General features: G+C 40.7%; 2 protein-coding genes across 2 annotated transcripts in view; one reads left to right on the forward strand and one right to left on the reverse strand.

The window, feature by feature from the left end:
• FAM185A (family with sequence similarity 185 member A) overlaps positions 1 to 6,574 on the forward strand; it is a 46,844-nt gene extending 40,270 nt beyond the window's left edge. Inside the window, exon 8 of the mRNA XM_074869911.1 lies at positions 4,842 to 6,574. Within this exon, the coding sequence (XP_074726012.1) occupies positions 4,842 to 4,957 (116 nt within the window). The 3' untranslated portion in view covers positions 4,958 to 6,574. The remainder of the gene's footprint in view (positions 1 to 4,841) is intronic.
• A 1,087-nt stretch (positions 6,575 to 7,661) lies between these two features.
• FBXL13 (F-box and leucine rich repeat protein 13) overlaps positions 7,662 to 15,694 on the reverse strand; it is a 98,550-nt gene continuing 90,517 nt past the window's right edge. Inside the window, exon 20 of the mRNA XM_074869907.1 lies at positions 7,662 to 7,934. Coding sequence (XP_074726008.1) covers positions 7,781 to 7,934 — 154 coding nt within the window. The 3' untranslated portion in view covers positions 7,662 to 7,780. The remainder of the gene's footprint in view (positions 7,935 to 15,694) is intronic.

A 15,694-nucleotide genomic window follows, 5' to 3' on the forward strand; every position in this document is an offset into this window, starting at 1 on the left:
ATTCTTTTGATCGCCTTCCTCTTCATGTGCCTTTGGAGAGAGTCAACCTGTCTAATTACCAAATCCCCTTGAAAAGATGGGCTTTGATGCCACTGTCCTATCTGACTTTTTGGTTTCTCTTAATAACGTACTTCAAGTCTTTTCACCTTGTCTGGTTTTCCAGGTAGATTGTGGTGAGAAGCACCTTTCTACTTACAGCAATCATTTGCTCAGGCATGCACTGAAATAGTAAGACTTTCACATCTGTCTGAGGTTAGATCTGGTGGATTCCCCTCTGGAACACAGGGGATTTAGACATGTTTCCTACCTTTGGGAATAACTTACTGCTGACACAATGGTCCCTCATACGGTAGTAATGGGAGAGCAGCCTATCAAGTGCTGTGGACTTACCCTTTAGGATTGCTTCAAAGCCAGTGTGCAAGGAGGGAGCTCACTGCATGAGTCTCGAATACCATGCACCAAACTTCATGGATGTGTTTAACTGCTTTCGTTATCAGAAATTCTGTATTGTTTAAGGTTATGTCTGTTTCTTTAGCTGCATGAAGTTCCAGGGTTAAATACAAACACAGCTGAAGAAGTAGTGAATAATGTGAGGCAAGCAGCTTGCCTTTAAAAGGGAAATAACTGAAAGAGTTTGCATTATGTCAGTCTGATGAAACTTAAGTTTGTTCTGAAACCTAACAGCTGTCCAAGTGTAGCAATCCTCCTCCCACTGTGCAGCTGACTCAGGTCTTGCATTCAGTTACGGTTCTGATCCCGGGAGTAACACTATCTGCTGCTGTGTCCCTCCCTGTTTTCTCTGTTCTCAAGGCACTTCTTCAAAACTTTCCTTCTTTCCTAGAAGCAATTTTTATTGACTCTTTGCCACTAGAATTGAGTGGGAAGAGCTTTGTTTTACAGTGTCCCTCCAAACACTGTCCCTCTGTGAAGCCTTAATCCTTAAGCAGTATCTGAAAAAAAACAAACAAAGACCCAGGTTGTATCTGGAAAAGATTACATTCCTTCAAGTCAAATAGAAAGTTCATCCAACTTTTATAAAACACATTTGATGAGATGCTATCCTACAGACTTTTATTGGTTTCAGCTTGCATTTAACTCAAGCTGTTCACAGCCTTTTGAGATACACCACAGTCCTAACACCAGTGAACAACATTTAAAATGTATTCCTCTTCGTGTGTTTTATGATATGAAAATAGAGCACTCTAACTGCTTCAGTCTTCAGGAAGGCAAGTGAATGAACAGTCAGTACTTTACTGTGTGAAGTTCTACAAAGGTGTGCTGCCTTTAGATACCACACGTGGGGGGGGAGGAATCCTTTTTCTGCGACATTAGATTGAAAAAGTGGCCACACAGCGTACCTTTGCATCTGTTTTCTCCTGAGCTCATGCTGTTGTCTTGACTGGTGGGTTTTTGAAATTAAATCCTTTTTTTTTCCTTCTCCTTCTCTCAATCCAGCAGGATGTTGGCTTTCGTGATTTAATCATGCTAGCAAAGTCATCCTCAAAATCCACTTATGTTCCAACAATATTCAGAGCACAGGCAGTGAGTACAGTTAAGACCAAAATGTCATCAGAAGGTCTCAAACTAAACTTGTTGCTTGATGAGCGAGCGCCTCATAGACAAAGCTATTTAAATATCTTAAGCTTGATCTGAACCTGCTACTGGCGATAGGCTTAATAACCTTAAAGTAGTTTGAAGATCTTCATGCCTAGGGAGTGGAACTTGACACTCACTTTCCTGCAGGCAGTTTGATATTTTCTGCATTCCCTTCACAGGCAAATCTCCAAGAGAAGCATAAGGAACAAAACATTTTTCTAAGTTCACATAGCAAATACAAAATGAGAAACAGAACTCAGACACAACTGAGCTTTAAAACAGCTTTTGTTAATTTGTTTCTGTGTTTCTTCAAAACTCTTTAACTTTTTAGCAAAAGTGTAGCAGGGCATAAGCAGTGCATGAAATTGTTCATTGACAGGGCTGATCCTGTGCTTCAATGTTTGTTCCTTGTGCAGAAGTACAAGCCATAGTGACAAAAACATGAGAGGGGGGAACTGGGACCAAGCACTCCAATATGCACTTTCTGGAAGTATATATCTGCCCTACATTTATTGTGTCCTCTCCCCTTAGGGAAAAAGCTGTATTTTTAGTGCTCTACAACAGGGATCAGCTGAAGTTTTCCTTTACACTTCTTTGTTGGTTTATTTTTTTGACACCTGGAGGCTATTTCCTGTTTAAAATTCAGACTGATCTAATGTCTTAAGTGCTACCTCTACTTAAAAGATAGATTCTATTTTAATTTCTGTTCTGTAGTCTTATACAATACTATTGGAATCAATGATTCAGGAAAGCTTTCTGAGGAACAGAAGGTTCAGATTTTAACATTTCATGTACACGTTTGTCCAATTTGGTGGTGATCATCATAGATATAAGTCCATGATTAGATGGGGAGCAGAACTATGGATTCTGTCTTAGAGTAGGAATGATATTGAGACTGAGTGTGACTGAGACTGCCACTGCCTGGAGCAGTCAGGAGTGCAGAAATTGTACTAGGACATCCACATGGAGACCCTTGAAAGTATGTTGTAGTCTGGTAACAAAAGATACTGATATACCTCTTTGTTCAGTGGGAGAACTCTGTCAGTGTTGGACTCCTCTGGAAATCCTGTACTTCTAGACAGTACCTCAGCCGGCTAGTGAATTAATGTGGGTTTGGCCCATAACCTTAAATTAATCCCACTTAGAAGTACCAAAGTGCTGAAACACTATTGAAAAGTTCTGGTGCATAGGCTTGAGTTGTGGAAACCGATGCAGTGATGTCAGCTGGAGTTTCGCCACTGTTTTTTACGTGGCCAAAATTTAACTTCAGCTGTGTTACAGGTCAGAGCAGAGCATGTTTGCAAACTTGCTTCAGAATCTGCTTCCCTGCCATCCCTTATGCTATTCCAGGCTCAAATTAGTTCTAAACTTAGAATTCCCTCAGTCACACAAACACTAAAGTATTAATAAAAGGTATTTTATAAAGATAAACAAAAGTGAAAGTTGATCTTGTGATAAAGGCACTGATTTGGGACTTAAAAGATCCCAGTTTAATTCCCAATTTGGTCATAAATGTTCTGTATAAATTTGGAAGGTCACTTATTCTCTCTTGGCCTCAGTTTCTTGATTGTAAAATTAGGATAAGTGGAACTTTCTCCTTTGTCTGTTATACAGTAAGCTTTTCAGAGCATGACCATGCATACTAAGTTTATGTGAAACATGTAAGAAGACAGACATCTCGGGGTTGGGGTATTTTTAAACCACTATCATAAGAAAGCAGTAATAGTAGCAATGTCTGGTCGTCTGGAAAATCAGGTCTTACCCATGTCTCTTCTGTGTTTACAATAAAGAAGAAAACTTTTCAAATTACATAGCCAGATTAATGTCTAACGTAGACGTATGTACTGAGTTTGTGGCAAGGGTTTTGGTAGCAGGCGGGGGCGGCTACAGGGGTGGCTTTCATGAGGGGCTACTGGAAGGTTCCCCTATGCCTGACAGAGCCAATACCAGCTGGCTCCAAGTCAGACCCACCACTGGCCAATGCTGAGGACATCAATGATAGTGGTAGCATCTTTGTGATAACATATTTAAGAAAGAGGGGGGAAAACCTATGCAATTGCAGCCAGAGAGAGTGAGAATATGTGAGAGAAACAACTCTGCAGACACCCAGGTCAGTGAAGCAGGAGGGGGAGGAGGTGCTCCAGGTGCTAGAGCAGAGATTCCCCTGCAGCCTGTGGTGCAGCCCATGGTGAGGCAGCTGTGCCCTGCACCCAGGGAGGGTAACGGTGGAGCAGATCTCCACCTGCAGCCGGGGGAGGACCCCATGCTGCAGCAGGTGGGTGCCCGAAGGAGGCTGTGACCCCGTGGGAAGCCCATGTTGGAGCAGGCTCCTGGCAGGACCTGTGGCCCCATGGAGAGAGGAGCCCACACTGGAGCAGGTTTTTTGGCAGGACATGTGACCCCATGGGGGACCCACGCTGGAGCAGTCTGCTCCTGAAGGGCTGCACCCCATGGAAAGGACCCACACTGGAGCAGTTCGTGAAGAGCTGCAGCCTGTGGGAAGGATTCATGTTGGAGAAGTTCATGGAGGGCTGTCTGCTGCGGGAGGGACCCCATGCTGGAGCAGGGGAAGAGGGTGAGGAGTCCTCCCCCTGAGGAGGAAGGAGCGGCAGAAACAATGTGTGATGAACTGGTGCAACCCCCATTTCCCATCCCTCTGCACCGCTGTGGGGGAGGAGGTAGAGAAATCAGGAGTGAAGTTGAGCCTGGGAAGAAGGGAGGAGTGGGGGGAAGGTGCTTTCAAGGTTTTGGTTTATTTCTCATTAATCCTACTCTTGATTTCATTGGTAACAAATTAAATTAATCTTTTTCCTCCAAGTTGAGTCTATTGTGCCCATGATGGTAATTGGTGAGTGATCTCTCCCTGTTGTTACCTCTACCCATGAGCTTTTTGTTGTATTTTCTCTCCCCTGTTCAGCTGAGGGAGGGGAGTGATAGAGCGGCTTTGGTGGGCACCTGGCATCCAGCCAGGGTCAACCCACCACAGCATACTTCCTAGCCCATAATAGAAAATACAGTACTATATAATAAAAACCCACAACTTTCATTTCCAGTAATATGTTATTACATTAGATTAATGCAAATAAACTGTATCGAAAATGAAATGTCAGAAGCCCTTGTTAAAAATATATAAATTCTGCCAAATAAAAGTCTTACAAGTATTTCAAGGGAGCTTGAAAAAAATGGCAATATGGAGATATGTTTACTGTGTGTCAAACTAAACTAAACAGAACTCTCTTTTCCAGGTCACATGAATCAAAGGAATGAAACAGACAAATGGATTAAGGCTGACACACAATATGGCAGAGTGTGTCTTAAAAGCCAAAGCTGGATCCAGTCTGTCAAGCTGAAGAGTTCTTAAAGATGAAATAAGCCAAAGAGATTAAATCAAGAAATTGTAAAGGAACATTTCTGTAAAATTATGGAACTTTTTATATTCTTAATATAAGAGAGAAACAATATTAAAAATTAGGGTGTTTTAACCCAAGATTTGCCTGTGACAGTGGCTGGTGCTTAACAGATCTGGTTTACTTTTAGTGCCTTTTAGGAACGACAAGATCTTACATATTCAGAATTTGTATAACTTGACCCACTTAACATATCAGTTTAAAAACTGGTAACTTTCAAGCAGAAGTTTGGAGCTGTCATTTAAAAAGAAAACGCGTTTTCAACATCTCATATTTGAAAATATGAAAATTTACTTCCAAGATGACATGCTCTGCAAACTATTTTATATTTTTAAATGTCTCAGTACCGTGGGAATTCTACTAGTTTATGCAAAAGACGGAGAATTTTCTTCAACCAATTTGTATCGTGGAGAGGATAAAACCACTTTCAGAACTGTAGTTCTTATTTGGTCTTCTTTGGTGTTTGATCCGTTAAGCAGTTTCTGCCTTGTCAATGGGTACTGTATGTGTAAAACTAATATGAAATGACAGAACTTGCTCCATGTCATCCTGAACAACTTGTTTGTGGATAGAAATAAGAACTCTAGCTATGTCTACCACTGTTCCGCTGCAACAAAAAGGTTTTAAAATAAATACTCAGAAGTGCAATGGATCTGCCTGATTTCGAGGAGGAACACTCCACCAGCTGCACTTCAGATAAGAGTCTACATGAACATTCCCGTAAAGTAAATCTGCCAAAGAATGGAAGTATTGGCCCAATACATGAGATCTGTAATCTGTTTAGTTGCTACATTTCCAGTGACTTGCCTTCCTGCAACTTTGCATGACGGATTGTCAGCTCTGAGGCAGAAAGGCAGAGGAGGGAGGTGAGGGACATATGCCCGGCCCAAGGGCATACGTGATTTTTATGGAGGATTTTGTGTTACTGTAATATAAACAGTAAACAGAGCTTTTAAAAGCCTTTCCATACACATATGGCACCTTATAAAAGAAGTGCTGAAATTTGTGTTTTAAAACTGCAATGTTCTGCCAGCTGAGTGGATGGAGAGTAGCAGAGTTCAGAGCGTCAGCTCAGATTAAGTTGTGTATATATGTGTATGTACTTTAGATGGTAATGGTACATTATGAAATGAACTTCTCCTTTGCCACAGGATTCCTGAAGATGTATAATTGCCCCTGGTTACTGGAATTCAATAGTCAAGGGCAACATTTTTACTATAATTCAGGGTGGTTAAAACCTCCACATTCTGTTTGGCATTGTGTGTACTGTTTGTTTGGATGAGGCGGGCACTGATATGTATGGCAAATTTTATGTATTTTTAATATAAACACTAATATATAAAACATTACTAATATTATTACTAAAAGTAACATGATATTACTAGTTATTAGTAATTATTATTAGACTACTTTTAAAAGATACAAAATAAATGTTTAATGGTTTTAGATTTCCTGAAAAATTTTTGAAATTGATGATTTTTTTTTTTGCACTGCTGCAGACAAACTGAAAGAAGCACCTCTAAATTCACACTGCATTGAAAAATAAAAAGTGTAGTAGATATTTCACAAAATGGAGAGTCCATTTAATGGTTCCATTATTCACCTGGAATTCAAAGCCTGTCAGCCTCTGCGATTAAGGCTGTGCCTTTTGAGACTGCTGCATCAGCAATTTAAGGGAGAACACAGTAAGAAAATATGTTATTTCTTCCATGTTCAAAAGAAAGCAAGCTAAGACATTCATATGCTAAAACTAGCTGGAATTAAACATTAGGATTGTTAGTTACTTGCTTAAAGAAGTTTAAATAAGCCATCAGAAAAATTGTGCTACCACTAAAGCTATTCTGATTATAGTCTTTCCAAGCTAATAAATGTTGAGACTAGCTAGAACTTTAACATAAAGGTCAAGAATGAGCTGAAGAAAGACAAATCTTTGGGAGTTTCCCCAAAGGCATTTGAGTAATGTCTTGTTCTGCTGTGATGAGGTGAAACTTTGTATTTTTCTCTAGGCAAGGAAAGATTAGTGGGTTATTAGTAATTAGGACTTTAATGGCAAATCCCCTGTGTGCTTATTTTTTTTTGTCCATTTGATGAGAAGACATGTTCTTGTAACTGGAGAAAACTTACCCTTTAACACTTCTTTTCATTCATGCTCCTTTTTATGTGGTGTGACTCTGTCAGCTGCCAGCCAGCCTGTGGTTCAGATCTACAAATGTAAACATCAGCTCACTTAGAGAGTTGAACTCAGTCTGAGAGACTTTTAGGAGAATTAGGGCTCTGGGTGCACAAATATCTGTTGAGAAGTAGAAAACTGTTCTTAAATGGGCATGTGTAGTTTTGTCTTAAGGAATTGGTAGTCACTACCTGTTCTTGGTTGCTCAAGAACACTGTACTTGATGAGTACCAGCCGTGGCAAGTGTGAAGTTCTGTGGGAAGCCAGAGTGTTTATGTCCTGGAGAGGACCTTCATGGCAAACAAGAACCCCAGACACACACAGATTTATTTATTGCTTGCTCTGCACGGGACTACAAAAACTTTCATTACTGAAAGATGAAGACAGCTTGAATCAATATCTGAAAGTTAGCAGTGTTGTTTCAGTGCAGCTGTCTTGCTTGAAGGCACACACGCTCCTGCAAGAAGGATTCACAATGCTTCCTTACTGATTCAACAAACAGCCTTTTATTAAAGTATGATTAGTTTTCAGTAAAATATTACAGTGTTCTTTTCATGCTCTAGTGAAAAAACCTTAAACTGTAGATGTTGCGCAATTTCTTCATTTTTCATTCTGAAGAATTTGGTTTTTTGGGCTCTGATGTGTGTTTTTTGGTGAAGGTGAGTATGTTACCATCCTGATTATATCCAAGCCAGGAAGGAGGGTCAGCATCATTATGTTCTTGTCTCTCCAATTTGGCTGTATATTTTGAGACAGCTTGCCTGCAACAAGAGTTTAAAAATAAAAAAAAAATAAAAAAAAATTTGCAGAGGCTGTTTCTACAAAGAGCACTAAAAGCTGTTTAATGAGCAAAAGTTCCTTGTTTTAACTGAAACCATCAATATTAGAAGAGGTGGTGTGGAAAATAGAAGATAATTGGTGAGGCCATAGAGTCACAGAATAAATGAGGTTGGAAGGGGCCTCTGGAGGTCATTTAATCCTGGTCTTGCTCTAAATGGATCCAACTAGGCCAGGTGGGCCATGGCTTTGCGAGCTGAGTTCTGAATATCTCTAGGGCTGAAGGCTGCACAGCCTCTCTGGAATCCTATTCAAGTGTTTGACCAGCCCCCTGATGAAAATAGTTTCCTTGTGTGTAATCAGAACTTCACATACACCACTTGTCCTATCAGTGCACCTTTGAGAACAGCCTGGCCATGTCTTCTGTATCCTCTGATCAGAGTTACAGACAGCAATAAGGTCTCCTCCAGCCCGAGCCTTCTCTTCTTGTGACTGAGTAAAGCAGTTCTCTCAGCTCCTCCTTACACACCACGTGCTCCAGCCCTTTAATGGTCTTGGTGGCCCCTCATCTGCACTTGCCCTAGTGTGTCAGTGTCTGGACTGGGGAGCCTAAAGCACAGATCTTCGGGACCGAGTAGGTGAGGCCATTGGAATAATAGCATTGTGTTTTGAAGACAACACCAAACAAAGAAACCAGTTACATCAAAAGATATCACAGAGTCTCCAGAGTGGTTTTTCATAGCTATGTAGGACAGCTATAGTAACTGTGCAGGTGCCTATCTCTGTTTTTTAATTTGAACAGTCTCTGTGGCACCTCCAAGTATTTTTACCCTTTTGTGGTGCACCTTCCGATTTCTTTTTGGCTAATGTCTCTACTTGTAGTTATCTTCTGTCACCCACCTCTTTCTGAAGTGTATTGTTTCTGAAACAGAATTGGATACACGTCGGGCAGTGTTACAGAGCCTTAGTTACCTGCACCAGCCCTGAGCTTGCCCCAGGGCTGTGTTTTGCAACTTCTGTGATAGCTGATCCACAAGAGAATTGCTTGTGATGTCCAAAAACACCCATGACCCCTCTGATCTCCCTTGGCATTTTGTGGCCACTGCCCCTTTGCAGTGTTAGAACACAAAAATAACAAACTAGAGCAAAATGACACAGAAATAGGAGAAAATCAGGCCTGCTGAGTGAGACACCCTAAAAAGAAGTTGAAGAGCAACTCCCCTCTCCCTCATTTCCAGGCAGTATCAGTCCAGGAACTTTCATTGCCTTCCTGAGCTGAAGAAACTCAACCCGCCACTTTCAGTCTTCTGAACGTCTCTTTTTTTCCATCACTTCTGCAACTTGGCTGCCAGCCCGCTCCCGGCTGCGCAGAGCACCCGCCACCCCTGGCCTCCCCCCATCACTGCCTCTTGCACTCCAGAAAACTCCCCGGGGCTGAGTGTACTCATGTGCTTGTTGGGGAAGAGCCAGCTCTCTACATCTCCCATCCTCTTCAGGAGATTCAACCTGATCTGTGTGTCTCAGCCACAGCAAGGTAGCCTTGCTCCCTGCTGGCCGATTTCCTAAGCTCTGTAACAGAATATAATATATGGCATCTAGACAATAATAGAAAAAAATCTAAATTAAAGCGGTCTGTTCTCTGCCAGTAATGCTACTACAGTATCTTTCTTTTTCCCAAAGTGAAAACATTGGAGATGGTTACAAAAGAGGCAGACACACACAGCTGTGATGCTTGCACCACCACAGCAGGGAGGGGGAAGCAGGGAGGGGTGCAAAAGGGACAAAATTAGTGAAGCAAGGAGGGCTCCTTTTCAACGGCTACAGGATATTTTTTTTTAAATTTAACACTGACACACTGTATGAACGACATGAACACAAGGCTGTATCTGTTTTTATATTATGGAGGCCTGTGCCATTGAGGAATGTGTGCACAATTTATATGAGCTATATGTGTTAAGCTATAAAATAAAAATCAACTCATCCAAGTCCAAATTGCTGTTTTTCATGGAAACTGCAATGTATGGTGGCTGTCTGAAGCATGTATAAGGGGATCTGTTACTATTTTTTTGGAAACTTACGCTGTCCCATGCCTGGAGCTACAGTTGATTAGTTTGCCAGAAACAGCCATTCATTAATCATCAACACATGGCAAAATAGATCGTTTATTTAAGATATACTGTACTATGATAGTGTCTGCTTATTTATTTAGATACTGTCTTAAATGAGCACATTGATGAATAAAAGCATTTCAGCAAATAATTGCAATTCTCTTTGGCAAAGCAAATATCTCTTGGTATAAGTCAGACAAAAGTACTGGCCCAAACACATGGCTTGAGCAGCACTGGAATATATAATTGAATCCTTACCCAAAGTTTCATTCCCTTTTACTAAGAGGGAGTAGGTAGGAAATACATCAGTCTGAATCCCGAGCCATTCCAAAATTCAGAAATGTTTGATGGGGTCCATCATACTAAAAAGCAGAGTTTTTGAAAAAGATTTTTTGAGATGAGATTACATCAAGAGGAAAAAGTAATGGAAAATAAAAACTTAAACATGGGAGAACTGTTTATAGTGCAAATGCAGGAGAAATTAAGCCAAAGAGGCAGGCCACTAAGGAGAAGAGCAGAAAGCATCCTGCAAGCATGCTCCAGGCTACAAAAAGTGATAAGACTCCACAAAATCTGAAGTATTCTGAGGTCTATGTCAGCTGCAGTAGTTGTATCACATTCTGGCATCCAGTTCAAGTGCACACAATGGCTGAAACATGGCACTCCAGGAGCCTCCATGTCCCTTCTGAAGAGCAATTTACAGTCAGTGAGAAGACAGTACTACGATATTTTTGTTGCTTTGTCAAGAGAAAACAGTAATTATTCTTAGTCCTTTACCAAATCATGTGTCGGCTGTCTTCATTTCTGATTACATGTGTGTTGGCCTCCCAAATCCTTCCTGCCTTGAGACCTGAATATTTAGATAATACCTAAGAAATTCTGCTTTTCCAAGAAAAGAGAGTTCTTGCAATCTCCTTTCTAACCAACAGCAACCATCAGCAAACAACCAAAAAAACCCCCAAAATCAGAATGTTCTCCAAATGTCAAATGTATTGCAGCTATTAAGACCCAATGTAATTTCTATTTAAAAGGCAAAAATTGTAACAGTATTTGTTGAGTCACTTGTTAACAGCATAGTCCTGACTTTAAAGGAAATGTAACTGGTTTCATATTAGTGCAGACAAGAAAGAAGGAAGCATTTAATTTTGCTCTCAAAGAATAGCTTTTGGTGGAACCAAACTGTTACAGACGAGATGCAGTTTGGTGAGAACACCAGGCTGGCTGGCAAGGGCTTCTCAAGGCAATGGCAGATTTCCTTTCTCATTTTGCACCCAGAAATGTTAATAGAGCACCACATCTTTCTCAGCACTGCAGCTGACTTTAAATGGTATTTCTGTTTTGAAGTTTAAGGAGAGTGTTTTACAGGGAAGAGAAGTGGTTCTCTAAAGATGGCAGTGTGTTACTTCTTGTAGGCTTAGTCCCAAGTGAATCACAACCAATACAACCTTTTCCTACAGAAGCCATATTTTGAAAAGCAGTTAGTTAGCTTCTTTTCCTCTAATAGAAGAAATCAATCATAGCAGTGACATATACTCCCACAGGTGGATTATCCACGATTCTTTACGGCATTTAGAAACAGGATTAATTGAAAGGTCATTAGCCCCTAGATAAGAAATATGCAGCAGGATATCAGGTCATAGACCTTTTTTTCTTCTAACATTTAATAAACCTGGAACCAGACTAGTATGCTGGCAAATATAATCTTGAATGCTACCTGATACTGGAAAGAATGGACAATTTATATGCTCGTAACTGTTTCCTATGAAGCTGCATTGGACTGAAACTTGAAGAACTTTGTGCCTCCATATGTTTTCTACTTTAATCTAACAAAAAAGCAAAACTAAAATTTTGAAAAAGAATGTGACACAATACAAGAGATACACCTCAATATTTGCAAGTTAGTGTTTAATCATAAATAATGGGGAATTCCTTTGGCAAAATGAAGTATACATGACACATAGATTTTGTAGGGCAACTTTAAACTAAAACCATATTTCTTCTATTGCTTGTTTAGAACCTAAGCCACTAGCATGTTTAGTTCTTGAGCTGTGATGTGATTTTTACATAGATGTCCTCTTCCATCCCCTTAAACAGGGAATGAAATGTCTCTGAAATGTGGTTTCACATCTGCAGAATGTACACCTGAAACCAGCCTTTTCCTCCACATTCTTTGAAAATCCAAGAACCTGAATAAAGTTTTAGGAGTTAGTCTGAAAACAGAGAATGAGGCCCTGTTGTTCATTTTTCGGTTGCTTATTATTCTTTACTAAAAGCATACAGATTGTGCATTAAATACGTAGTTTTATAAAAGCATATTGCGACATATTAGTAACAGTACTGTCACTGCTTTTGATGTCATTGAAAAGCTACTGCAGGACAACTGACTGTAGGATCACTGCCGTATTTTACTGTGCTTTTGATGTAGTTATTGGCAGAAGATAATTTTTTTATCATCTTTGCAATATTGGCCTTTAACTACAATAAGAAAAGATTTTTCTGATGTGTGACACATACAGGATGTGGAATATATCTGAATCTAGCTATGAACACCCTTTTCTTTTCTGAGTCTCTTTAATGACAATTTTAGAGTCTGATTGACAAGCACTCTGATCTTGATGTGGTCAGTCTATTCTGCGGCCTGCCTAGGTCTAGGGAGGCTCTTCAGACCTGTTGGAAGGAACAAGCAAAAAATCTTCAGTGCTGAATTATTCTACACAATCAATCCACCTGATAGTTTTTGTCCCAGGCTCAAATGGCACGGGGTAGGAGTTTCCTATCATTGAGCGCATGGTGCAAAGGGTTAGAGACTGAGGCTGGCAAAGAAAAGAACCATCCACCATCACATACCAGAAAATCAGGCTCAAGAAAGTAAAATCAGCAAAGTTTGTCTGGTTCTAAAAATCACAAAAAGGGGAAAGATAACACTGGGTGGAGATGTGTTGCTTTTTTGTTTTGCAAAGATCTATAACTCTCCAGGGCCTTCTTTACAGTAACAATAACTGGTTGGGAAATTCCTTGGCTGAGTCAGAAGAGTTTAAGATGTCTGGAGAACCCATAGCATATGGGACTCTGAAGCAGAGGCATAATCCTGGGTCATCCTGCAAAGGCCACAGTAATGCAAATGGTTTTCTGAGAAGTCACGTCAGCTCTTTGATCATGGCTCTCCCAACATAAATTGGAACTCACACAAATGTCTGTTCTTACTACATCTCACTTCTACAGGAAGACGTATAAGCATCCAGAGTCTGAAAGGGATGACACACTGTTTAGTGCTCTAAATGGAGATATGAAGTCACAGAAAAAGCAAGTCAACAACTAATCTGGAGGTAAAAGAAAATCCTTTGAGGCTTAATATGAGAAAAATTGTAAATCAGAAAGTTATGAAGGGACTAAATTTATTTGAAATATCTTTTTTCAGAATGAACAGAGTAGTTCAATTACAATAATTTTCTCAATTACTACTCTTGCATACCAATCCTTAAAAACACTTTCTGTATCTAACAAGTATTTAATTAGAAGTTTTGAGAAGGAAGTTCTGAGATGACATTAAGAAAACTAAGTCAGAGAGAAGTAAAGAAAATAAAAGTAATGACAGCAGAATTGTTTGTGGTGAGACAGAGGGAAATAAACCAAGGAGGGTTTGGAAATCATGAAGCACACTGGAAATATCTTTTAAGTTATTAAGCATCTGCATTAGTCTTGTGGTCTCTAAAGTGACTATTAAACCCTGGAATGGTTTAGCAGGGAGTGCGCTATCTACAGTGGTCCTGTTAGAGTGGGGTTAGAGCTCTCCTAGTATGGATACTCTCTACATAAAATAGTATTATATGTTTCTTACTCTCATAAAGTCTGATTAAGTTATATACTCAGATATATCAACCATGCTTAAATTTTAGTTCTTTTCCAGTTTCAGTCCCTTTGGCATATCTGGCCACTGTGCAGTTCTAGGTGTACAATGTCTGGTCTGTGATGCTCTTAACAGCCATGGAGGGGTGACAGATATTGAAGCTGTCATTGAGACTCACAGATGAAAACTCAGCTCTAAACTCAGCTCTCCCAGTTTTCAAGAAGGGTAAGAAGGAAGACCCTGGTAATTACAGGCCTGTCTGCCTCACTTCAGTGTCTGGTAAAATTATGGAGAAGGTTATTCTGGGATTTACTGAAAAACACTTGAGAGACAACACAGTCATTGGTCATAGCCAGCACAGGTTCACGAGGGGAAGTCCTGCTGAGCCAACTTAATTCCCTTTTATGACAAGGTCACCCATCTAGTTGACCAAGGGAAGCCAGTAGGTGTGGCAGTTTTGGATTTTAGCAAAGCTTTTCATGCTGTCTCTCACAGTATCCTTCTGGATAAACTGTCCAGCACACAGCTAGACAAGTCCATAATATGTTGGGTGAGCAACTGGCTAACAGATTGGGCTCAAAGAGTTATAGTAAGTGAGGTTACATCAGGCTGGTGGCCAGTCACCAGTGGGATTCCCTAGGACTCAAGTTTAGGGCCAGTGCTTTTCAATGTTTTTATAAATGAGCACATTAATTAAGTTTGATGATGATACTAAACTAGGAGGAGCTGTGGACTCCCTCGAGGGTAAAGAGGCCTTACAGAGATATCTGGATAGACTAGAGAGCTGGGCAATCATCAACTGTATGAAATTTAACAAGAGTAACTGCCAGATTCTCCACCTGGGATGGGGTAAGCCTGGTTATACATATAAACTGGGGGACAAGAGGCTGGAAAGCAGCCCCACAGAAAGAGATGTCAGGGTTTGCGTTGATGGCAAGTTGAATATGAGTTAACAGTGTGCCCTGGCAGCCAAAATAGCCAACCACGTCCCACTCTACACTGCACTGGTGTGACCCCACCTCGAGTACTGTGTGCAGTTTTAGGTGCCTCAAGATAAGAAGACATCAAACTTTTAGAGTATGTTCAGAGGAGGGTGACCAGGATGGTGAAGGGCCTCAAGGGCAAGACTTATGAGGAGCAGCTGAGGTGACCTGTCTTGTTCAGCTTGGAGAAGAGAAGGCTGAGGGGTGACCTCATCGCAGTCTCAACTTCATCAAGGGGGCGGGGGGGGGAAGGTGCTGATCTCCTCTCTCTGGTGACCAGTGATAGACCACAAGGAAATGGAATAAAGCTGCATCAGGGGAACTTCAGATTAGAAATTAGAAAAAGGTTCTTCACCGAGAGGGTGGTCGGTCACTGGAACAGGCTCCCAGGGAAGTGGTCACAGCACCAAGTTTTTCAGAGTTCAAGGAGTATCTGGACAAAGCTCTTAGTCATGTGTTTAGGTAGTCCCGCAAGGAGCTGGGAGTTGGACTTGATGATCTTTACGGGTCCCTTCCAACTTGAGATATTTTGTGATTTTGTGTTTCTAAACCTAACTGGCTTTTAAATTTCATGGGGAATCAGGAGACTTGGTCCGTTTACACCAGCGGGGAAGTTAGATTACATTGTGGTAGATGACCTGTTTTTTCCAATTGTAGATACATAACAAATATGTTTCACTTGTACTTCATGAAATATGCATATGATACCTTGATTCATTTGTTGTAACCATGCCGCATTTTGAGCACAGGCCGACATCTACTTCTGCCATATAGTGACATTCAGTCATTGGAAAACAGGCTCCAAC

This window comes from Strix uralensis, chromosome 5, assembly GCF_047716275.1.
Source record: "Strix uralensis isolate ZFMK-TIS-50842 chromosome 5, bStrUra1, whole genome shotgun sequence".
NCBI lineage: Eukaryota > Metazoa > Chordata > Aves > Strigiformes > Strigidae > Strix > Strix uralensis.